This window comes from Miniopterus natalensis, chromosome 15 (genome assembly GCF_054644295.1).
Source record: "Miniopterus natalensis isolate mMinNat1 chromosome 15, mMinNat1.hap1, whole genome shotgun sequence".
NCBI lineage: Eukaryota > Metazoa > Chordata > Mammalia > Chiroptera > Miniopteridae > Miniopterus > Miniopterus natalensis.
In genome coordinates this window covers 43,824,693-43,848,422 of record NC_142095.1, presented here as the reverse complement: position 1 = coordinate 43,848,422, position 23,730 = coordinate 43,824,693, and the positions used below count along the sequence as shown (strand labels likewise).

Sequence of the window (23,730 nt, the reverse complement as noted above, 5' to 3'; positions counted from 1 at the left end):
CCCAGCCTATGGTAGTTTGTTATAGCAACAGGAGCTAAGACAAATACCCTAATTCCACAATCATACATAAGAAAACAAACATTAAATCAATAATACTATCTGATGCACGGTCCATATTCAAATGTCTCCAAATGTCTCCAAAAGATTGTTTAAACACACTGGCCAGGGCGCCTTGAGCTAGCACAGCCTAGCACAGACGTCTGGCCTTTTCCCCTTGATGACTTTTTGCAGAAGCCAGGCCATTTGACCTGCAGGGTGTCCCAGTGAACTAAAATTGTAGATCAAATTTTATTGTAAATAGATCAGAGTAAATACAATTTAAAATGAGACATTAAATAAGTTTAAAGCAAAGGCACAAATAAAAGGGATGGCTTTCTCTGATCTGTAATAATTACCCTGATGCGGACATGGAAAAGTCAGGCCCACCCTCCTCTCTATTCCTGTGGCCAGCAGGTTTGAAGGGTCATGTGGTTCTACATCTACCTATGAAAGGGCTGAGAATATCAAATCAGCCTTTAATAGCGACATTTTGCTTCCAAACGTGCTTTCCCAGTAGTTGGGGTTCCTGCTTCCACTGGGCTCAGACTCCAGGGCCGGGGTTCTCAACCTTAGTACTATTGACTTTTGGGGCCAGATTGTTTGCTCTTGGGGGCTGTCTTGTGCGTTGTAGGGTGTTTAGCAGCATCCCTGGTCTTCACCCGCTAGATGCCAGGAGCACCCCCTGCAAACTATAACAACCAATAATGTCCCCAGTAATGCCAAATATCCCCTGGACCACTGGTCTAAATGGGGAGACGGGATTCACCAAAGGATCCCACATGTGGAGCTGATGTTGCTCGTCTGGATGGGATGGATGGAGGGGAGGAGAGGTACTCGACGCTGTCCAAGCACAGTACCGGAGGATCAGACCCAGGCCACGGGCCCGGGGAAGACTGAGGAAGGCACCCCTGGGAGGTGAGTCAGGGGAAGAGAGGAGGGCAGGCCAAGGGACCACAGGAGGGAGAGGCCTGAGGGACTGAAAGGAGGCCAGCAGGCCTGGATCGGGCGCAAACGGGCAGGGAGGAAACAGTGCCCAGTGTAGCTGAGGGAGAACGCGGAGGCCCTGCTGAAAATTCTGGTCTTCATCCTAAGGGCACCTGGAGGACGCTGGGACGATCTGAACAGAGAACGACACAAGCAGGCCTGCACTTTACAGAGATCCCTGCGCTTCAGCTGCGCACAGAACCTGGAGGGGCCGGGGTGGAGGAGGGAGGCCTGGGAGGAGGGGCTGAGGCTGCGGCCGACAGACCAGACAGGTGGGAGCAGGTTCCAGACTGAGGGTGGAGCGAGGACGGCACTCAGGCTTTGAGCGGAGGTGAGCCACGCTGCAGGTGAGCCAGGGGCCACGGCGTGGTTGTGCCGTCTCCCAGGAGCCCAGCACGGCCAGCCTCCCCAAGAGCCCCAAGCCCAAGCCGCCCTGGGGAGCAGGATGGCAACCCTGCCTCAAGCACGGGCCCTGCTTTACAGAGCTGGGTGCTGGGGAAAAGAGGAGATTGGTTCTGACAGGGAGGCATCCTTTCGCTCTTCAACTGCCAAATCGCGCCGCAGCCGGAGAGCTCCGCTCTGTGTGACTGAGACGGGAAGGAAGGGATAAATTAATGAGGCATCCCCACTGCCCCAAAGAACCCCGAGGCATGGCGCTGCCTGCCACACAATGCCACCGGAGCAGGGACATCACACACAGCGTGCATGGAGGCTTCCGCGGGGAGAGGGGTGAAACGGCACTGCCGACACTAGGTGGCACTAACATACCATTTAAAACGCCCCCAAACCTTGAGTTTCTCAAGATAGCATCGAGCAGGGGGAAAGTCAGAAGACCTGCACCCCCGCCTTTCCAGATGTCAATAATGAACAAAGATTTATACACTGGAAGCTCCTGTCCCTCGCAGTGATGGCCGTGTCAGATTTCCCGACCTCTCTGTCCCTTCTTACCTCCCGCCGTATTCTCACTTACCCCCTCGTTCCGAGGCCTTCATTCCTGTTCCAATTAGTGGAGAGCTGTACCGGGACGCAGGTACCACTAATGGCTGCGCGTCACCACATAAATAATTCTGTCACCCACATGCAGAGGCAACCACTTTTATTTAGTCTTTGAAATTAAAATAGCTGGGTTTTCTTTGCTGATTAAGGTGATTCATGCTAATGTTTTGAAAAAGAAACCCAAGTAGTACATAAAAAAGTAAGAAGAAAGTTTTAAAAAATCACCCCAAATTCCAGCACCCAGGGGTAAGTCCTGTGAACCTTCTGGGGAGTCAGCGTCCAGGTACCTCTTCCTACACGTGTAAAGGGACATACAACCTGATGTAAGTGGGGTGACGTGTTACAGCCCCACTGAATTTTTATTGCTGCCGTGTGTTCTGCTCAGTAAGTCACGGAGAAATTTCCTTGTCAGTGAACGGAGCCTGGTGCCCCTGCTTTGAATGAAGGGACAGAGTTCCACGGTCTCAGTGTACCAGAAGCACTGAGTTGAGCTCACAAAGGAGGCAGGTCTGGTCTCCCTCTATCAGGACCACATACCAGGATAGGAATTCAGTACCCCAGGGGCCTCCACAGAACCATGTCTGTCCCAGACAGCACATCAGAGCTGCAGGCCAGGGGTCTGAGGCTGAGGAGCCACATCCAGACCTATGGGCCAAGCAGGAAGAACAGAAACTCCTCTCTGCCATCTCCCTCCATCACCTTCTGAGGGAGGAGCCGTCTGGCGGACTTGGAGGAGGCACTGGCGGAGCACTACGAGGACTTAGAGCAGCGCTGGCCAACGTTTTCTGTCAAGGGCCAGCAGTAAATATTTTCCGTTTTGTGGGGCATACAGTCTCTGTCACAAATACTCAACTGTGCACAAAGCAGACCAGGCAACGTGTATGCAAAACGGGTGGCTGTGCTCCAACCAAACTTTACTCATGGGCACTGCACGTCGATTTCATATGCTAGTCACATGTTATTAAATAGCCCATTGCATCTGATTTGTCCAACTGTTAAAACGTAAAAACCATTCCTAGCAATGGACATACAGACAGTGGTGCTGGTGGGTGAGTCTGGGTGTGCTGACACCAGGCCTCGAACATTAAGGGAAGCCATGCCTTGACCTGACCGTGTGTCGTTAGCGCTGAATTCTGCCCTCAGCACCCTGTGGCCCACCCGTGCACGCAGCGCAGACCCGCCCGTAGGCTGCGCCTGGAACCACATTCCTGACTTCACTGGCCACCCGTAATAAACAACCTAACTGCCCACTAGAAATGGGAGCTCGTGAGGTCGGCCACTTTTGTTGTTTGCTACATGATCCGTGATGCTGAAACAAGACCTGGCACAGAGGGGGCTCTCCACAAATACTGGCTCAGCGTAGGGATGCTGGGTGACAAAACACACTCCTATTCTGGTCCACAGGCCTTGTGGGACGTGACCCCTCCACATCTCGACTTCATGACTCTCCATTCTCATTTCTGCATCTCCACAGCCCACCCGAATCCAAGGTACAATCCGACCTGAAAGTCATGCTTCCCCTCAGAGGTCTCCTCTGTGCCCCTCCTCAGAGTGCCCGTCACATCGAGTCCTCACTGCCCGTCCACAGCCATTCCCTGACCGAGGTCGGGCACCCCTGGGCGAGCACCAGGCCTTTTCACTCCGCCTGCACGGGGCCTCAGATTTCCCTGATGGAATGAGAGAAGGCATGTTGCTCTTCCTATCTACACAATCAGTACTACTCAATCCATCCCTGGGCGCACCTTCAGGAGCCTCAAGTCCCTGTGAGGAGCCTGTCCCAGCCTTGACCTCACGCCTTCACCACGGGGACGTTTGCTGGTCAGAGAAAGCATTGGACTTCGAAGGTGACGAAACCCCAGCATGCTCAGTGCTGGGGGAGGAAGGATGACCAGACGTCCCTCAAAGATGTGAAACTAGGTGGACAGCACACCAGCGAGCCTTGTGCTGGCAAGTTCTGCCTACTTTTTCAGTGACGGAAACTCTTCCTTCAAATAAAACTCCCTCAAAATTCCAAACATAAAACAGACAAAAGCACGAGCCACTGGGAAAGCTGGCATAACCTGAGTGGGCTCTGGAGTCAGACTCATACAGACCCCCTGGGCTGTTATCTGTAAAATGGGTGGCTGGTCCCCAGCAATATTCTCCTTACAGGATGCGGTGAGAATGACAGAATTAGTGGGCCTGAGGCTGATGGCACACATAGGGACAGGCTGTTGGGCCCATGCGATGTTTTACAAATTGGTATATTTTACATATGAAGCTGGACTTCTACATCTGCCTGCATCCACACATGGCAGTGGTTGCCTGCGGTAGCAGAGCAGCTTCGACTGGGAGTGGGTGCTCACATTTGCCTCAGTCTCCACCACTCCCCACTGCCTGCCTTTACCCAGTTCACCTCACCCACAGCTGCCTGGCCCCCATGGCCAGGTGAGCTTTTTCCTGGTCTATATGAGCACCAGGAACCCCGTCACAGGCACACCGCCAGAGCCCAACACCCACTGCAAACTGCATCTAACACAGGCAGCCTGACAGTTATCTTGACATACCCTTTGCACAAAATTGAAGCCTATACCATGTGGGAAGTGCCACACCCAGCAGGCTCTCCAAACAATACCCTCTGCGAGTTGCTCCCAACACCAGCCTTCCCCTTCTCGCGCGGGCTTACATCCCTACTGGTGTCTGACAGCTTTTCTCACAGCCTCTCGGATGATGCCCAGGTAGCCCTGAGAATTTCTGCCGTCATCTGAACCTCCTTCGATCGTGATCCTAGACTTTGTTAAATAATGAAGAGGCTGCTAGCAGGGCACCCAAGGCCCTCTACCTCTAAATCACTGTCAGGGATGTTTTCTCAGTGGCTCCACAGTACGTGGGAGGTTCCCCCACCCCGCCGCACTCCTCTTCATTTGGGACCAAGGTGGTCCATTCGGTGTGGAGGCAGAGTAATTTCCAAGTGCCTTAAACTATTTGGAGTTGAAGGTCCTCCCGGGCACCCTGCCGCCTCCATTTCACACCTGAGGCAACAGGCCAATTATTGACCAGAAGTCAGAGATAGCACTGCTCAAACACAGCAGTTCGGTGCCAATTCACTATTTCACAATGCTTGTCAACAGAAATGGAACGTGTGTGTTTGTGTGTGTGACATCACACACCACACAGGCGGTGGCGGGCCAGGTGGCCTGAGCCAGCAGACGGGATCGACAGCGAGAGCGGGCAGGGCACCATGCCCTCAGGGCAGCAGGGAACGGCTCGTGCAACAGTCCTCAGCCCTGCCTCAGACAGCTCAAGTCCGTCTTTTCTTTATCACCCCAGCTTAGTTCACAAGACCCTTGAATATGGAGTCCTTTAGGGGAAACTTCCAAAGAAATGGTAGCAGAGAAGGATTTCTCCCTTTGAAGGGCTGGATCACAGAGGGCTAGGTAAACACGAAATCCCCCAAAGCAGACCACGTAGGCCTTCAAACCCGGAATCGTGGAGCTCTGGGTGTCGCCTCCCCCCCCCCCCCCCCCCCCCGCCTGCCGAGATCTCAGGAGAGGGAATGTGCAGGGCAAGGGCGCCAGGTGGGGAGGGAAGAGGTCACAGTGGGACCCCGCTCCAGCCTTCTGGGGATTTACAGCACCCAACAGCATCTGGCTAGAGCTTCCAGCTGCCTGGGACATGCCATGGACCAGGCTCCATGTATTTCTCTCAGACGATCCTAGCACACAGAACTGAATCCAGGGGGTGGCTTCCAGTACTCTCCCCATTAAAGATGAGTGAGGACACTGGTGTCCAGAGAGACCACATCACAGGGCTGACCAAGGGCACAGAGGGGAGGAGGGTTTGGAGCTGGAACCCAGTCTGTCACATTCTACACCAGAGGGGGTAGTGTGCCTTCCATCCACAGACACCTCCCACATCTGTTTTCCTATCTGCAAGGTGGGAGTAAAGCTGTCAGGAGGGTGAGCCAACGTGCTTACAGAAGGAAGACCATCCCACACAGGGCTATGCATCTACTGCAGCTTTAGGTCCGTGGCTTCTGCGGTGGGTTAACGATCCTTTGCTCAAAAAAACTTCCTTCCCACTCCCTCTCTGCCCTCCCGAGCCTCTCTGTTCTCAATGACAGATGAGAGCGTAGGGTTTGACGATTTCCAGAACAGCCTTCGACTCCTTCAAGGCCCTCTAAAACTGGACACAGCCTAACCACCATCCTCCCCCTTGGAAATGCAAACTAAGCCCACGGCCACTCAGGCTCTCACGGGGATGCTGGGAATATATGCAGTGGTGCAGGCTGACCACCCCCAAGGCCGTCACGCTGTGCCATTCTGCGCTGACACAGCAATAGTAACAAGTCCCTGAGCCTGGCTCGGGGCTGAGTTAGCACATTTCACAAATTATATCATCAAATCCTCACTGTAATTCAGTGGGGCTGCTGGCTCTGTCATCACGTCTGTTTTAGAGACTGAGATCCAAGAGGGTCATCCATCCACGTATTCACTCGTGCGTCAGACTGCTTCAGTTCTGGACATCCCAGCTGCGTGGTCTTGGATAAATGCATGACACGTGAGCTCCTGCTGACTGATGTGTGGGAAGTGTGCTGTAAGAAGTAGCTACTGTTAAATACCTGTTGAGGACCTGCTGCTGTATGCCAGGACCCTGCCCAGGGAAGAGCCTTAAAGGTGAGCACAAGTTGACATGGTTCTTGACCTCCTGAAGATTAGAGCCCATAGAGGGAAACCCACCAAGCACTTAATCCCCACCAACCAATTCTCTATCTATAAGCTTGTTTGTTTTTAGATTCCACATATAAAAGAACTCTTACAGTATTTGTCTTTCTCTGCCTGACTTATTTCACTTAGCATAATACCTTCTGGGTCCATCTATGTTGTTGCAAAGGGCATGATTTCATTATTTTTTTTTTATCGCTGAATAATATGCTATTTTATATACCACAATTTCTTTATCCACCTATCCATCCATCCATCCATCCATCCATCCATCCATCCATCCATCCATCCATGGACAGCTAGGCTATTTCCGTGTCCTGGCTATGGTCACGAATGCTGCAGTGAACATTGGGGTGCAGGTATCTCTGAGTGTTTCTGTGCCCTCCTAATGAACACCCAGAAGTGGAATTTGAAGGATCATATGGTAGTTCTACTTTTAATTTTCTGAGGAACCTCCACACCGTTTTCCACAGTGGCTGCACAATTTGCACTGCCACCAACATCCTTGTCAACACTTGATATTTCTTGTCTTTTTTATGATAGCCATTCTAACAGGCCTGAGGCGATAGCTCACTATGGTTTTGATTTGCATTTCCCTGATGATTAATGACGTTGAGTATCTTCTTTTCATGTACCTGTTAGCTATTTGTATGTCTTCTCTTATTCTAATATTTGGTCTTTGTCCGCAGTCCCTCACAAAGGGCTCCTAAATCCCTTGTGATTCCTCAGTGATAAGAGCACTAAGGAACATCTTTTGTTTTATGGAGATCATTCTATATAGGCTCCTGGATAGCTTCTGGATTATGCTTGGTCTCTGGAAAAACCAAGCCATGATCAGAAGCTTGGAATTTTCAGCCTCCCCCAGCCCCTCTTCTCTAGAGAGGGGAGAAAGTCTGGAAATGGAGTTAATAATTGATTATGCCTACGTGACGAAGCTTCCATAATAATACCAACAGTATGGGGTTCAGGGAGCTTCCAATCTGGCTGTTCATCTGTATCTTTTAATCAATTGGTAATTGTGTTTCCCTGTGTTCTGTGAGCGATTCTAACAAATTAGTGGAACCAAAAGGGGGACCTGTGGGAGCCTCAGATTTGTACCCAAGTCAACAGAAGTTGTGGGTAACCTGGGGATCTATTACTTGTGATTGGCCTTGGAAGTGGGGTGGGAGGAGTCTTGTAGGACTGAGGCTTTAACCTGTGGGATCTGACACTATCTCCATGTAGATGGTGTCAGAACCGAGTTAAATTGTAGGGCACCCAGCTGGTATTGCAGAGGACTGCTTGGTGGGGGGAAAACCTCACACATCTGGTGACCAGAAGTGTCAGAAGAGAAGTGTTCTGTGTGAAAATAGAGGAAGAAGACACAGGAGATGGACAGGCGGCTATTTCCCTACTCAGGAGGAAGAATGTTTTCCTACCACACTCGTGGAGTTTTCTCTCACCACCCGACGGCATCCACTCCACTCCATGAACAAGCCCTGGTGTGCAATTCTGTTTCTCAGCCAACGACTGAGTACTAGGTGCTCTGTGTAGTGACTGCCATGGAAGACAGCAAGGTGGAAAACTCCCTTATCCCATCAGCTGTCTCCACTGTGCATGTAACAGAGCCACACGCTCAAAATCCAACAGCAGCAGCCTGGCTGGGAAGGCAGAAGTGGACATTCCTTTCTCCAGTCCTCTAAACACGCTGTGCTGACTTTCCCACGTGAGACTATTCCTGACCTCTCCCACCTCCTTAAAGTCTTTTTTCCTATGCAATATCCCTCTTCCGCTGAGAATTAATGGCCATGGGAGGTGTCCATGTCCTGTGCAGGAAAATGCATTGTTCGGCTTGGCGCTAAGGGAGGTGGCAAAGTTCAGAATGATGCATTTTCCCGGCCCTACTTGACGACAGCTGCTTCTGGAATAGTGGGTGGAAGGCTGGGTCCCATGTACCCTAGGGTCCTCCCTCCCCATCAAATTGAAGATGCTGTGATTTCCTGCCAAAAGGGCAAAGTGGATGTCTCCCTCTCTCACTGAACACAGCATCCTTTCCACATGGTACCTCTTAACTTCCACCTTCTCCCACTCCCTTGCTCTAGACTAGGCTCTAATTCAGGGACTGTACCAGAGACCAGGGCGCAGGTCTAGGGTGGGCAAATACGCAGCACCCTTGTACTGGAGCTGAGTTTTCTCTGGCTGACTCCTATTTCCCACCCCTGAGATGATGTTACAGCCTGTTTATCATGAAGAAACACAGGGGTCATTTGGAGGCTGCCCTCAGGAACTTGAGACTGTTACCTAAACACCACCCCAGATCCAAGGTCCCAGGAGCTGTCTATATCAGTAACCCAATGGCCACACTAAGGATCATCAGTGGCCCACACTGACGGGGTCAGCCAGGCCTCATTAAACCACTGACTGATTATGACACAGAGGTCAGGGTACCCTCGTTGATTTCTATTTGGTCCTTAAAATATTTTTTTCCCCTTAGAATTAGGTATCACTGGGGCTTGGTACCTAATATATTGAAAAGGAGTGTCCTGGATCTTGCCTGACATTCAACTTAGTTAGTTTTGGACCCTGCCTCCGTTATTAGTTCTGGTTCAGGGAGGCCTCAGGATGAGCTCCATTGTTTGGATTCCAACCTTGGTCTGACCCCTAGATGTGGCATCTGCACCAACTGGTCTTTTGGTAAGGATGGCCCTCTACAGTATGGCTCCAGGGTCTCCCACACCTGGGAACTGGTGTCCAGCGGCTCCTCTTGGGCTTGTTAGAGGACCCAGAGGAAAAGTGGGGCCTGCCACTCGTATGCAGAGACCGGGCTATGAACAGCGCCCTAGTGGGGAACCACCTATGCAGCACCTGGGAGGAACCAGTCACTCGCCCTCCGGCGTATGGGTCCATGTGCTCAGAAGCGTGGGCTCTGGCTGGCTGGTGAGAGCCCACAGTTTTCAATGGTTATTACCCTCTTCCCTGAGAAGGCTCCTCCCTTCCCGGAAGCCTTTGCAGGTGTAAGCTCAGGAGCATGGAGAGCTCAGGGCACCGTGCACTTGATGATACCCGTCAGCACTTAGTGTCAGACATATGGACAGCACTTTCGGGACATAGGCATAGATTTTCAACAAGACAGCCAACGCACTCAAAACAGCCAAGCCAGTGCTTTGGAATCACAAAACCAGTACAGAGAGGGAACAAGGGTGATGCCAGCAACCATGACGACCACTAGCTGTGCCGAGAAGAAGACAAGAAAACTCCACAGGGGATCCCACTTTACAGATGGTCTTTGAATCTCACTTGAATCTCACGCCTCAGGGCAGATGAGATGAGAGTGTTTCTTTATATTCTCTCCTGAGGACATGTTTACTGATTTTGAGACACACACACACATACACACACACACACACAAACACTGATGTGAGAGAAAAACATTGATTGGTTGCCTCCTGTATGTGGCGTGAGCGGGGATCGAACCTAAAACCTTTTGGTGCACAAGACGACGCTTTAACCAACCGAGCCACCCGGCCAGGGCGAGCCTGCTTCTTATGAGAGGAGAGAGGCAAGGGTTCTGCCCCTGAAGAAAAGCAGCCTTAGCTAACGCGTGTCTGGAATAACGGGCAGGAAGCGGGGAGACAGTGTGTCTCCCGCTACGCCCCTCCCGCGATTCCAGGGAGACACGCGCCTTGCGGCCTTGCGCTCCGTGGGCTGCGGGTTCTACTTAGCAAGAGACGGGAAGCGAGTCGCTCTGGGAGCAAGAGTGCTGCTGGCCTCTGCTGATTCCCAGGCTGCTGTTCACGGGCACCACGAGCCCACAAATAGACGCAATCTAAGGAAGATTTTTCTAGAGCAAAGGAAAGCTGCAGCCATAGGAAGGTGGCTAAGTCGACCTTGAAGATCAAACTGCCCAACCTGCCTAGAGACAAAGAGGATTAAGTAATTCGGTAATATTTATAGTGTGAAGATGACAGACGGCCCTTGGCGTCTGTTAAAAATATCAGTTCAATAGCTCCCCAGCCGTAAAGCAGGTCCGCCCGGGAGCATCCTGCCACCAGCACCTGCAACGTCCACGCCTCTGTTCTCTACTGTGAGGCGGGGCAGAGTGGCTGTTTCCTGGGATGGAGAGGAAAGCCCTCTCCCCATGCTTTTATGAGATGAATGCTTCCATCCACGTGGCTTATGGTGAGAGTGAAGATGGCTTCCCTGGGAGTGAGGAGGAATCCTACTCCAAATGCCTGGCCATCCCTCTCCCACAAGAGCACGCAGCCTGGGCTAGATCGCAAATGCCCCAACTGTGCCACCTCTTGTGAAAATAATCTTTTTATTCCTGGCCATGTGGCATGTGTGGGTGAGCTCAGTCCACCTGTCCGCCCATCCCTCCCTTCCTCCCTCCCTCCATCCAATCCAATATTTACTGAGGAGCTAACAGTGAACACTCCCATTCCAACAAAAAAGAACGAGACAGTCTCACCCCTGGTGGAGCTTATGTGTGTGATGGGAGAGGTAGATATTAGAAAAACATCACACAAATGAACGCATATTCCAACTGTGATAAGTGCTGTAAGAGAAAAGCCCTGGTGTTTTGACAAAAGGGGCTGGGCCAAGGCGTCAGGAAACTTCCCTGGGGAAGGGACCCTGGAGCTGAGATACGAAGGCTGGGGAGCGGCTGTTTAGGCACAGAGGTGGGGCAGGGGCCTTCCAGGCAGAAGTAGCAGCCAGCTGGGACTGAAGGGGACTGGCGGGCTGAAGGGTGGGATGCCAAGGGAAGTAAAGTGCAAGGTGAGGCCAGGGAGGGAGACAGGATGTGCAGACCATGTTAATAATTGTGGATTTCACTGGAAAAGTTTTAACAATTTCTAACAAGCTAGCTGTGCACTTCTACTAGTTAGAGAGCATGGTCCCCTGTTCTGAAAGGTGTTCTCCAAAGATCATGTCACATGTAACAGGTTGTTCTGAACATACAAAGAAGCTACTGCTGACCTACATACAAGAAAGTAGTTATTTGCAGACTACTTTCCATATCCCAGGCTCTGTCATGTATGTTCCCTATACTGATTCACTTAAAGGTCCACAAGCCATGGAGGGAGCAGTAATTATTATGTCCATTTTACAGACAAGGAAACCATGAACTTGAGTTCAGGTTTGCTTAACTCCAAAATCTATATTCTTACCCAATGTCTTATATTGTCTCGTCTATCATTCACTCATTCATGCACTCATTCATTCAATGAACAACGACTGTACACCTTCTATGCCCTAGGCATTCTGTTAGGCTCTGTTGATCCAAAGATACAGAAGGTCTTCAGCTAGAAGTTCCCATGGTCCAGATCAAGGGGATGCATTGACCCTCCCAGGGACTGAACCCATGGTCAAGGCCACAGTAGCCTGTGCCCTGAGCACCCAAGTTAACCTGCCAAAAGCAAAGCCAAGCAAATAAAGACTGATTCCTTTTAAAAAGATAAACCTGATCTTTAGGAAGAGCACCCTATCCCCGCAAGAACGTTTAGTTGTAAAGCTCCTTCATTTGGGGAAGGAGTAATAAACTGTGCTGTTTGAGCCACCCGCAGACATCCAAAACAAAGAGGCCACCGTGCTGGATTCACTGGAACTGGCAGTTGCTGGGAAAACTGAAAGAATGCTGCGTTTTGGACATAAGAGGTTCTTGGTTCACAACTGAGCTCTGTCACTTCCTGGCTGACAGATTCTGGATAATCACTTGCCCTCTCTGGGTCTCAGACCCCTCATCTGTTAGAGAAACAATAACACTGCATTTCTCTCTTTGCACCCCCATGACCCTCCATCCAAACTGTTAAAAATCTCAGAGGCTCTAGTGTAAAATCCATCCCTAAGGATCACTTCTACCTCGGCCAGGATCACCGGCATCCAACCACTGGCATCCTGCCTGGAATATTTCTATCAGCCTCCTGCTGGTCTTGCAGATTCCACACCAGGTCCTCTGCAAACACTCCTCACATAACAGAGTGAGGGTTTAAAAACCTGCTCAGATCATTCTATAGCTCTGCTCCCCACTGCTGTAAGAATACAACCTTAAATCCTTAGCAAGAAAAGTCTTTCCCATACTCCACCCTTGCTTGTCCATCTCTCTGTGCTGGTTCGCATGCCTCAGGGCCTTTGCAAATGACCTCTCCAAGAATTCTGCAGGGCTGGCTCCCTATACCCACCTGTCCTGTCCAGGGCAGATCCCTTCCCTGCTGTCTCTTACCTTCTATCGCTCTTAGTGCACTATCTAATGTGATCTCAGAACAACACGGAAGTTCTGACATTGGTTGACTTATTTCTTTCTCACCACTAAAATGTAGGCTCACGATGAAGAACTCTTCTCTTTCCCTTGTTTCTAGTGCCATAGTAGACGTTCAACAAATATTTGATAAATGGAAAGTGAGTTCTGCCCTAGCCAGGTGGCTTGGTGGGTTGGAGCATGGTCCTGTACACCAAAAGGTTGGAGGGAGGTTCGTTTCCCGGTCAGCTCACATACCCAGGTTGTGGGTTTGATCCCCTGTCTCTTTCTCTCTCTCCCTCTTCCTCTCTCTCTAAAAATAAATAAATAAATAAATAAATATATCCTCAGGTCAGGATTTTAAAAAAAGTGAGCCTTGACAAAGGTTATTTTGGGGATTAAGTGAAACATGCATGCAGCAGGAGCTAGCACAGAGTCAGGTACACAAAACCCTCATGCAGTCTCCTAACCAAGGTGCTTCAGGCCAGCGCCCGGAGCCAAGAAATCCTTCAGTGGTGGATGGGGCTGCCTGACAGACGAAAAGAAATTAACCGGCTACAGAACATGAAGCCGAAGCAGTTAATGTCACATGAAGTGTCTATGAAATCAACCTTATGCCAGTCATTAAAGGCAACTTACACCAACCCTTTATATATTTACATAAAAGTATAGTAATCATGGGATGCCAGAGCATGTACAAATGTTGGCTATAATATGGCATGACCTTCAAAACTATGAGGAACCCAGAAATCTGGACAACCTTAAAGCCAGTCCTACTTTTTGCCTTCATTCTAAACCACTCTCAAGGTAAAAAGTAGTAGCTAAATGATAGTTATTTTTAAAAGGGGGAAGTATAAAATACTCCACAGGGGCTGCATTAATGTGTGTTTTTCCTGGCACTTTTCTGTGCTGAAAGTTTCTGCAAGAAACAAGATAACTTCTGGGGTGAGTTTCTGGGAGCAGGTGCCTACAAAGGAATTAAGTGCTCCTATCAGAGCTTCCTTTAGGAGAAAATAACACAGGCTTGTTAATCTGGTGAGTGGGAATGATTATACTGAAAATAGAACAACATTAATATTTCCCCCGAAATAGCAGAAAACCATGATTTCAATGTCAAACTTTGACAAAGCAGCTGCAGGTTTACTTCTTAGCTAATCTGGGTGAAAGCGCAAGGCGCTCCTCAGGGGACGCTGACTTAGGAGGCTCCTTCCTCAGGCTTTCTCCTACGGTGGCCCGGCCTTAAAAACTGCCTTTCACCAAAACATGAATTGCAAATGTGGCAAAAAGGCATCCCTCCATCAACAGAAGCAAAGACCATTTTCCAAGAAGCACAACATTGGCTTAGGAGACCGGAGGGTCCACAGGCAGCCTGGTGTCCCCACCACTTCCTCTGCTTTCGTTACATTGTACAGTGAGTGTCACTTTAATTAAGTCATCACATCAAATGATCAGATCAAGTGGTTTTGATTCCTACAGGTTTTGTTAAATTAATAAACCATATGTTTCATGCTGTTGGAAGGAAAGCTATTTTTCTCTGTTCACTGTTCCAAAAGTCTTCACAACAGACAGTATTCAGCACTTAATCACCAAACGCTTTTCCGTGTGCCTGGGATGTGTTACAGAACGGAAACGGCAGCCCATTAAATCCTAACGTCCGTCCACGTTATTTACCGACACAGGGCAGGCTGGCCAACTGGATGGCCCTTGAACAAGCCTAAATACTGTTTCCATTTCCATTTACTGGAACTAAAGCTTTATACCTTTTTGGGTGACATCCATTATAAGTCCTTCTTCGACAACAATACAATATGAAGACGACTTTGCCCCCTTTTCCCTGGTGTCTCACATGGCCCTGTGTCTCATTCTTGGCATCGAAAGGCTTGATTCTGTTCTCTCTATTCCAGTACATCCAATCATCCTGACAGAGGGCAGGATGGGGCGCAGTAACTCAGGCACCCCCACAGGGCTGCTCAGTGAACAGCGTTACAGACCGCAGCAGGGGAGCGGGGAGGTGGGGCGCTGCATTCAGGCCCCTGAGGCTCTGCTCACACCTCTGGTGGGAAAGATGACCAGGCGCAAGGTGAATCGCTAAGAGGTTGGTTACCAAGTTACCAGACCTCAAATTGGTCCTAGGGTCTGGTTGTGGAAAGGAAGAGTAAAACCAACCAATGGACACTTTCACAGTCACGGCCACTGTCATCTTTAAGACAGAATATAGTTACTTTAAAGCAAATTTAAGGCTATCCATTAGAGCAGGGGTCATTAAACTGTGGTCCCCAGGCCAAATCCAGCCTGTCACCTATTTTTGTAAGTTACGTTTTAATTTCTACATCCAGTCATTTTTATGTGTTGTCTATGGCTGCTTCATGCTACACTGGCAGAACTAAGTAGTTCGGCAGAGACCATAGGACCCACTATCTGTTACTTAGACGAAGAAGTTTACTGACTCCTGTCCTATGTAATTTAATTAATTTTTCTTTCTTCTGTGACAAGAGCCCAATAAACGCATACATAGCTCCATGCTCAACATCATGGCTCTCCCAGGCACTGAAAACTTCCAGTAATGATCAGATAGAGACTGTCAATCAGATAGGACTGGTTCCTTTTGAATTACCTGAAAATTACAGAATGCCACTCTTCTCTTTTTGAAATCTTTTTTTCAGAAGACCGAAGCGAAGGGAACTCTTCCTGTATTGGCGCTTTGTTCCTCAGCTCTCTAAAGTGAATAATCTAAGTCCTCCGGACCACCTGATGGTTGCCAGCATCTGGGGTTTGCTTTTGGCCTACAGTGCCCTGGAGCTGAGTTTTCTTAGGTGGGAGAAAGGAGAAGCATTTGGGCATGTGGACCATGGTTCCATGGCATGTGCACTTAATGGGAAATCAGGATACCATTAGTTATTAGGGAAGTGCAAATCAAAACCCCCAAGAGATACTACTTCACATCCACTAGGATGGACAAAATAAAAGCCGTATAACAAGTCCTGGGGCAGATGTGGAGGAATCGGAGCCCTCCTACACTGCCGATGGGAAGGGAAACTGGTGCAGCCGCTCTGGACAACAGTTTGGCAGTTCTTCAAAGCAGTAAGCCCAGGGTTACTAAATGACTCAGCAACTCTGCTCCTGGGTTTACATCCAAGGGAACTGAAAACTATGTCCGCACAAAAACTTAAATATGAATGTTCACAACAGCACTATTCGTAGCGGCCAAAAAATAGAAAACACTCAAATGTCTATCAACTGATAAATGAATAAACAAAGTGTGGCATATCCATACAATGGTATAGTATTAAGTCATAAAATGGAATGAAATTCTGATACATGCTTGAATATGGGTGAACCTTGAAAATATGATGAAACAAGCTAAAGAACAAAAAGCCATGTATTGCAGGATTCCATGTATAGGAACTATCCTGAACAGCCAAATCCAGAGAGACAGAAAGCACATTCGTGGCTTCCTGGGGCTGGGAAGTTGAGGAGATGCAGGGAAAAGGAAAGGAGGGAGAACAGGGTGACAGCCAATGAGTATGGAGTTTCTTTGTGGGGGTGACAAAAATGTTCTGGAAGTAGATAGAGCAGTTGTGATGAGTGTACAACTTTGTAAATATACTAAAAACCAATGAAGTGTACACTTTCAAAGAATGAACTTTATGGCATGTGAATTAAATCTCAATAAAGCTGTTATTAAAAGTATAAAACAAATAGACTATTAGCAATAAAAAGCAATAAGCTACGATACATGCATACACATCATGGATAAATCTTAAACTTCCAACACCAAGTGCAAGATGAAGCAGGTCAGAGGCGGCCTGGAAGAGAGGACAGGAGAAACTGGCTGCAAATGGGCAGGAAGGATCCAAATGGCTGTAAAACTATAAACTTACTAAAAATTATTGACTTGTACGTTCGTAATAGCCAAATTTTATGGTATGTGGAGTATGCCTTTAAAAAAAAGCTGCAAAAACAGGAACTCTCATAGAGTGCTGGTACACACAATCACTTTGGGGAGCTCTAGCCATTTGTAACCAAATCTGAGCATGTATATGTACGCTCCTGGGTGAGTACCCTACAGAGATGCGTCTATGTGCTCATTACAAAACATGTTCAAGAATTTTCATAATCACCAAAACGTGGAAATAATCCACATATTCATGCCTACTGAAAAATATAAACACATTCAGGTAAAAGAAAGACCAAAGTACAACTACCTGTAACAACATAGATCTCTGACTCTCAGAACCAGGGAAGAACCCAAGGAGCAAACAGGAAACGACATCCTGCTTGGCTCTGTTTCCATGGAACTTGGCAGCAGCAAAACTAAGGCATGGTCATGGTCATGGTCATGGTTGTGGTCATGGTCATGGTCATGGTCACGAGACCAGGAACAAGGAGACAGAGGTGCTCCTGGGAAAGTGGGTGATGTGAGCTCCCTGATCCGGGTGTTTGTTACTGAAGCGTATTCAGTTTGTGAAAATCATCATGTTGTCCACGTACTATGTGCCTGCTTTTCTGTATATTAACACCCCGATACTATGTTCAAAAAAGCAAGAGGACTGTGCTTACATCTCCCTCTGCCTCTAGAAAGATCACAAAACATTTTAACATTCACATGTCTTAGGAGTCAGCAATGGGCACTGTGATAATTGCCACAAACCTTGCAGAATGAAGAACTGACCCCCTACATTTAAGGGTGGGCCCATGGCTCTGCTCCAGTTCAGAGAGAGCCCTTTCACCGGAGGCTCTTGCCTACTTGGACAATTTAATGCAACGCAAACCATTATCACTTTCTTGGAAACTAAGGGCCATGCATTCTCTTTGCGCTGCTGGTATGTATCATATCCGCAGCCCCTTTTTAAGGAAAGAACTTCGTAACTGTCACAACCTCAGCAATTCTGAGCTACCAGATCTGGTGCTCACTTGTGACATAAACTCCTCACCCGCCACATATCCTCTATAACTGTCTCACAAAACAGCCCCGAAGAGCCCTCTGTTTCCCAGACAAGTTCTCTGGGGAAAAAGCTTTTGAGTTCAGTTGTTTTCTTTTATTTTTAGCTTGGTTAAAAAAAAAAAATTAGCCCAAGTAAGGTTTTCTTTGCCGGCCCAACCTAAGATATTTTAAGGTTTGTGTGCTGCTTAGGCCTCCTATTGTTCCAAGCTGACAACTGAAGCCCTTGACAAAGCATCGGCCCCAAATTACTTAAATCCCTGACGGATCCTGGCCAGACCAGCTTCTCCTCCCCATCCTCAAACAAAACCACACAGACGGGAAGGACATGGCCAAGTTCTTAAACTCCCTTTCCTCTTCTCTTAGCTCCTCTTCAGACGTATAAGCCTGGAAAATGGGATTGTTCTTATCATCAAAGTGCACTCGATGCGGTTATTTGTGGAACAGAATCTCATTCCCCGTTCCCACAAAGGTCACTGCCAGCAGCCTGTCCTTTAATTGGGGGTGGGGGCACTCTTGAAACAAGCCCTCCCATGTAACTCACCCCACTAAACATTCCAGGGCTGATAAGCGACCCAAGCTCATCCCGGATCACCCCAGTTCACAGTTTTGAAGGAGAGCACTGGCTTGGGAGAGATCATAAAAACGCCCTTTCTCCGTCCTGCTTTCCGAGTACCAGGGCTTCGATCAGCCGTACTCCTCTAAGCGCTTCCCAAGCTCTAAGCCACAATTACGACAAGTCACAGAGCTGGAGAGGAGGGCTGCCAGGGTAGAGCCAGACTTTCTAGTTTCCTGGGAGAGAAACTCATGTTCATTTCACATAAGAAAGTAGAAATGGAAAAGATGAGATGCCTGAAAATTATAAACTTAAGCTCATCAGGCATGGGAACGGAGCTGTTAAGTAATCGCTGTAAAAGGCCACGTGGTGTCTAGTCAGGGTACAGGTGGATGGAGTCCCTGCCTGGTGTGGGCGTCGGTAAGAACGCTGCCGACCAGGGTCCAGAGCGCAAGTCCAAGGTCCTGGTGTTGAGCTCAGAGGCAAACTCCTGATCTCGGCAGGGAAGCAGTTAAAAAGTAAGACACTCAAAAGCTTTCTTTAGACACGAACTGACTAGTGTTGATGTCGCAAGGTAAAGAATCAGAGAGAACGACTAACGTATTACTAGTCAAAAGGGCAATTTTGAACAGATCGATTTAACTGAAGTTATTCCCACAACTGTTTCTACTTAGCATCTAGACGAGTCTCTTCAGCAGAGAAACATACTCAACACCAAGTTCCGATTCTCAGCTGCTTTTGAACCCCTTTGGATTTAACGTAATTTGTGATTAGGAATCTTCCTCAGGGAAAGGGCACTTTATCCAAATATACCTTTGGAGGCTTCTGTCCCCAGTGGGTTATCGAGGAAGTCGGTCATGTCATGGTTCCAGGCGTCACGGACGGCGGACTTGGACACCACCCTGCCGTTCAGATCCTGCTGTGGCCGGAAGTTATTTCTCAGATACTCCACTGACTTGACATGGTCTTGTTGCTCCGTGGTGAAGATGGAATAAAAAGCCTCGAGCTGAAGAGAGAACAGAGAGGGGAGGAAAAAAGAACATCAGTTAGAAAAGCTCTGTGGTCCAAAGCGGGTGGGGGTGACAAAAACACAAAAATGACAGGATGTGCCTGATGCCAAGTCTGACAAATCCCACAGGACACAGGCTGCTGCTGGCCAGAATCCCGGCCAACAGGCTTGTCCCACCAGACGACTAGGAAAACACTTCATCTGAGGGTGTCAACAACTCTTAGCTTGTGTCTCAGACAGGAGTCCCAGCCCGTCCCCCGCCATGACCTTCAATATTATGGGAACAGAGTTTTAGTGAAACTGGTAGGCTCTGGAGCCAGACTGTTTGGGCGAGAATTCTTGCTCAACCAACTCTGTGACCCTGAGAAAGATGCTTAACTTCTTTAAGCCTCAAAATTTCCCTCAATAAAATGGTGATAATCACAGCAGCATCTACTCAGGAGGGTTCAAGTCAGCATTAAATGAGATAATCCATGTACAGAGCTGAAGACAGTTCCTGGCACATGAGACCTCAATCAATTAGTGATTGATTCGCCCCAAGCATCTCCTTATATGTTGGAGATCCAGGGCATCGACGTCACTAAGTCGCAAAGTTGCTAAATGCATGGTTTGCAAGTTAAACTTCCCACCAAGGTAAGCAATTGCCAGGTGGGTCATCACAGTCAGAGATTCAAGCTTTTTACAATTTGTTTCCTCATCTGTAAAACAGACACAATACTGGTATCTATCTTATCAGGTCATGGAAAAGATTAAAATTGATGTAAATCACTTAGCACCTTGCGAGCCCTCAGTAAAGATCAGTAGCTATCTTTTTTATTAACATTATTAAGAAACATTTTCTGCAAGACTGCTGACCAAACTTTCATGGGAAAGCAAGGAAAAAACCATTCAGACCTCCAGGATCATATTTCTAGGCCCAGAAAGCATTCCCACGGGCCCTCAGCGTTCTGCCCAGGAAACAGGTCATAAGCAGACGTGAGTTCCCCATGGGCCGCAAAGTTATTCTTGTCACCAAAGAAATGGACTGTAACCTAACAAGCCAGCCACCAGAAATACTAACTCCTTCATGTGGGGTTAGAGAATGGAGTGAAGAAGAGAGAAACAGAACGAACTCCTCCTGGACCATCTCTTTCTGCAGGAGAGCACAAGGTGTGACGCTGGGAAGGGGCTTCCTGGCAGGCACGGGCGGCCCCCTGGGCTTCGGGGCCGGGGGGTGACGAACAGCAATGTTTAAATAAACAAGGGAAGTGCTACTTAGGTTTCCGGATGGTCACCTGGAAGCCCGGAACCAAGCCCAGTGTTCCTCAGACAGCTTCCGAGAAGCAGGCAGAAGACAACCTGCTTCGTCTCCAACTCCCCCTCCATCAGCAGGCAACGGGCCCGTAAATAAAGGGCGCAGCGCTTTCGGCCCATAAGCATTCAAGTACGTGGGTTCGCCTGTCGCTCCCCCTTCCCTCCAGTTCTGCAAATGCGAAGCCCCAATAAACCCGAAACCTCCTCTGCGTTTTCAAGGCAATGGGACCGGGCGGCCCCCGACGCCTAAGAGCAAGGGCAGCGAGTCATCCTGGCGTCGCCCCAGGTCCTCACAACCGTCCCTATGAGAATTCACCCGTATGTCCCATTCCTCCCTCAGGCGTTCCTTCTTTATTTACAGCGAGAGCAGAAACGCACTAAAACCAGGAAACTTTTTTAATATCGGATGCTTTACTCTCTCCAAAGGAGACCCGTGCAGACGAAGATAACGGGAGGGGCTGGAAGGAAAATCGCCAGGCGGGTGCCCGCGCTTGAACGGACAACCAAAATCCCAACTGAAAGGACCCGAAGATGAGAGCTTTCAGATTTTCTCAAAGCAAGGAACTTCTGAAAATCACATGAAGGGAAGCAAAGACCCTCTGGAGGCAGTCTAGGGAAAGCCCAACCTAATGATTAAAGGGTCGGAGAATAAATCCTGTGGACAGGTCAGAGGAAGTGGAGCTTTGCAGCGAATGAGAGTAATTTGATTAAAGGCCTTGCATGTGGAAGATGCTGACGAGCTTTTCTCCAAGTCCGGGGAAGGCCAAGGAAGAAACTGGTTTAAATTAAAGCCTAAGAGACGTGAGTTGAATAGAGGAAGGGGTTCCTTAACTTTTAGACTGATTTTAAAAAAAGAATAGACTGGGCTGCCATACGTAGCGCATGAGACCGGAAATTTTCTGGAAAAGACAGCCGTCTGTCCTGAAATAGTTTAATCTCTGAGATGCCAGGAGGGGCTGGCCTGGGAGCTGTCTCAGCGACAGGATCCGAGGCTTGTTTATGCTCTAGAATATTCACTTCTTCCACAAGATAGCGTTTAGTTCTCCTGAAAAGTTTATTTCTGATGCCTCGGGAAAGAATTAGTCACATAACTATAAAAACAGGCAGGTTCTGAACTTAACACAAAAATGCTTTTGCTTAAATGGCTTCTTACAGCTTAATGACACGCTATGGCTTAAAAGCTCCGCCACTTCCTTGTCATTAACTCAACTCGCCCAAAGATCTTGAAGGGAGTATGTGATGGTTCTCAGAGTGAACTAATGACCTGAACGACATTATATTGTCAACTGGATCACACCTCTGCTTGACGGTCCCCAGGAAAAAGGGGACAAGCCTAGCAGGCTCATCGCCTGTCCTTCGGTAGGCCAGCAGCATCACTGAAACCCCGTCATTCCTCTCAGCTGAGTGAAAGCTGCCAGTGGCCTCTCTCGGTAACCGGCATGCCTGCCTGGGGACCGGAAACCTCCAGGGCCCCTGGATGGGCGAGGGGAGCCCATATTCCCACTTTGGCAGGTAAGCAGGGATCACCTGGGTCAGGAATCTCCTGAAACAATGGTCTCCCCCGCTTCCCAGATATTTCGCTTTCTGAGATTTCGGTTACTTGTGTTCACCTGCAGTCTGAAAATACTAAATAAAAAATTCCAGAAATAAACAATTCAAAGATTTAAATTGTGCACAGTCCTGAGTAGTGGGATGAAATGTGCTGCCCTGCTGTCCTGCCTGGTACATGAATCATCCCTTTGTCCAGCGTCTCCACACTGTAGACGATGCCTGCCTGTGAGTCAATTAGTAGCCTCTCAGGTTATCCGATCAACTCTCAGGTACTGCAGTGCTTGTGTTCAAGTCGCCCTTATTTTACTAAATAATGGCCCAAAGCACAAGAGAAGTGATGCTGGCAGTTCAGACGTGCCCAAGAGAAGCCATAAAGTGCTTCTTTATGTGAAAAAGTGTGTAGACATAGGAAAAACCCCACAGTATAAGTAGGGTTCAGTGCTATCCACAGTTTCAGGCATCCACCGTGGGTTGTGGAACACGTCCCCGCAGGTAAGGGGAGACTGCTGCATGTCATTACACAGACACTCCAGGTTGTCCCCTGCCTTGTGACCATACTCACTGAAGGTGAAACTCACCTCCACCTGGGCCTCCAGTTTTTTTGACCCCCAGGGATGCCACTTACAGACCATGAGAAGGTGCCTCCTAGAGCTGTGCAACACAGCCATCCCGCATAACGCTGGAGCCACACAGAGCAAACTATACAAAGCGGTGTTTCCTGGGCCTTTGACCCGCTTAATCTGTTCCACTCCTCTAGGTCTGGCTAACAGCCACCCTGTGGTCCTTTTAAAATGCGGGAGATCACGTCACCTGTTCGATACCTTCCAACAACCTCCCATTCTCACCCTGGGGCCCTAAGGATCTGGCCTAATCTCCAACCTCAAAACTCCTTCTCTTGCTACCTGGGTTTGAAACACTGTTTGTAATCCCTACCTGTTAAATGTATGACCTTGGTCAAAGTATTTAATGTTTCTGAGCTTCAGTTTTTCTCATTTGTATAACGAAGAGGACATTGCCATCTACCTTGTGGTTTTTGTTCCTGTTAAATGAGTTATTACTACACACGATGTGCTCGGCATAATTCCTGGGGCACGGCGGACACTCAGCAAACTTTACTATGACTACTATTACTATGATTACTATTTATGGGGCATGTGGGCATCACAACTGTACTCTCAACTCCCAGCAACTCAGACGCTCCGTCTGCTTCCCCTTCCCTTCCTCGTTACAAGGTGTATCTATCACAACCACTGTCCAGGTGCTTACAAACAGTATTGCACTTTACAAACAGTGTTTTGGTTTCTAACTTGTTTTCAGTTTAAAATAACATTAAACATTATTAATGATTTTATTAAGACGTCGTTAACACTAGCAGCTAATCCTTACCGAGGGTCTATCACATGCAAGTCACTGTCCTGAGTGTTGGCGCTTTCTCTCCCCGAA

The 23,730-nt window shown here is 48.6% G+C and overlaps 1 protein-coding gene across 2 annotated transcripts in view; it reads right to left on the bottom strand.

The window, feature by feature from the left end:
- PTPRG (protein tyrosine phosphatase receptor type G) overlaps positions 1 to 23,730 on the bottom strand; it is a 637,170-nt gene that overhangs the window by 93,836 nt on the left and 519,604 nt on the right. For both annotated transcript variants that reach the window (XM_016223094.2, XM_087825063.1), the window contains exon 8: positions 19,248 to 19,440. In XM_016223094.2, the coding sequence (XP_016078580.2) occupies positions 19,248 to 19,440 (193 nt within the window). The remainder of the gene's footprint in view (positions 1 to 19,247; positions 19,441 to 23,730) is intronic.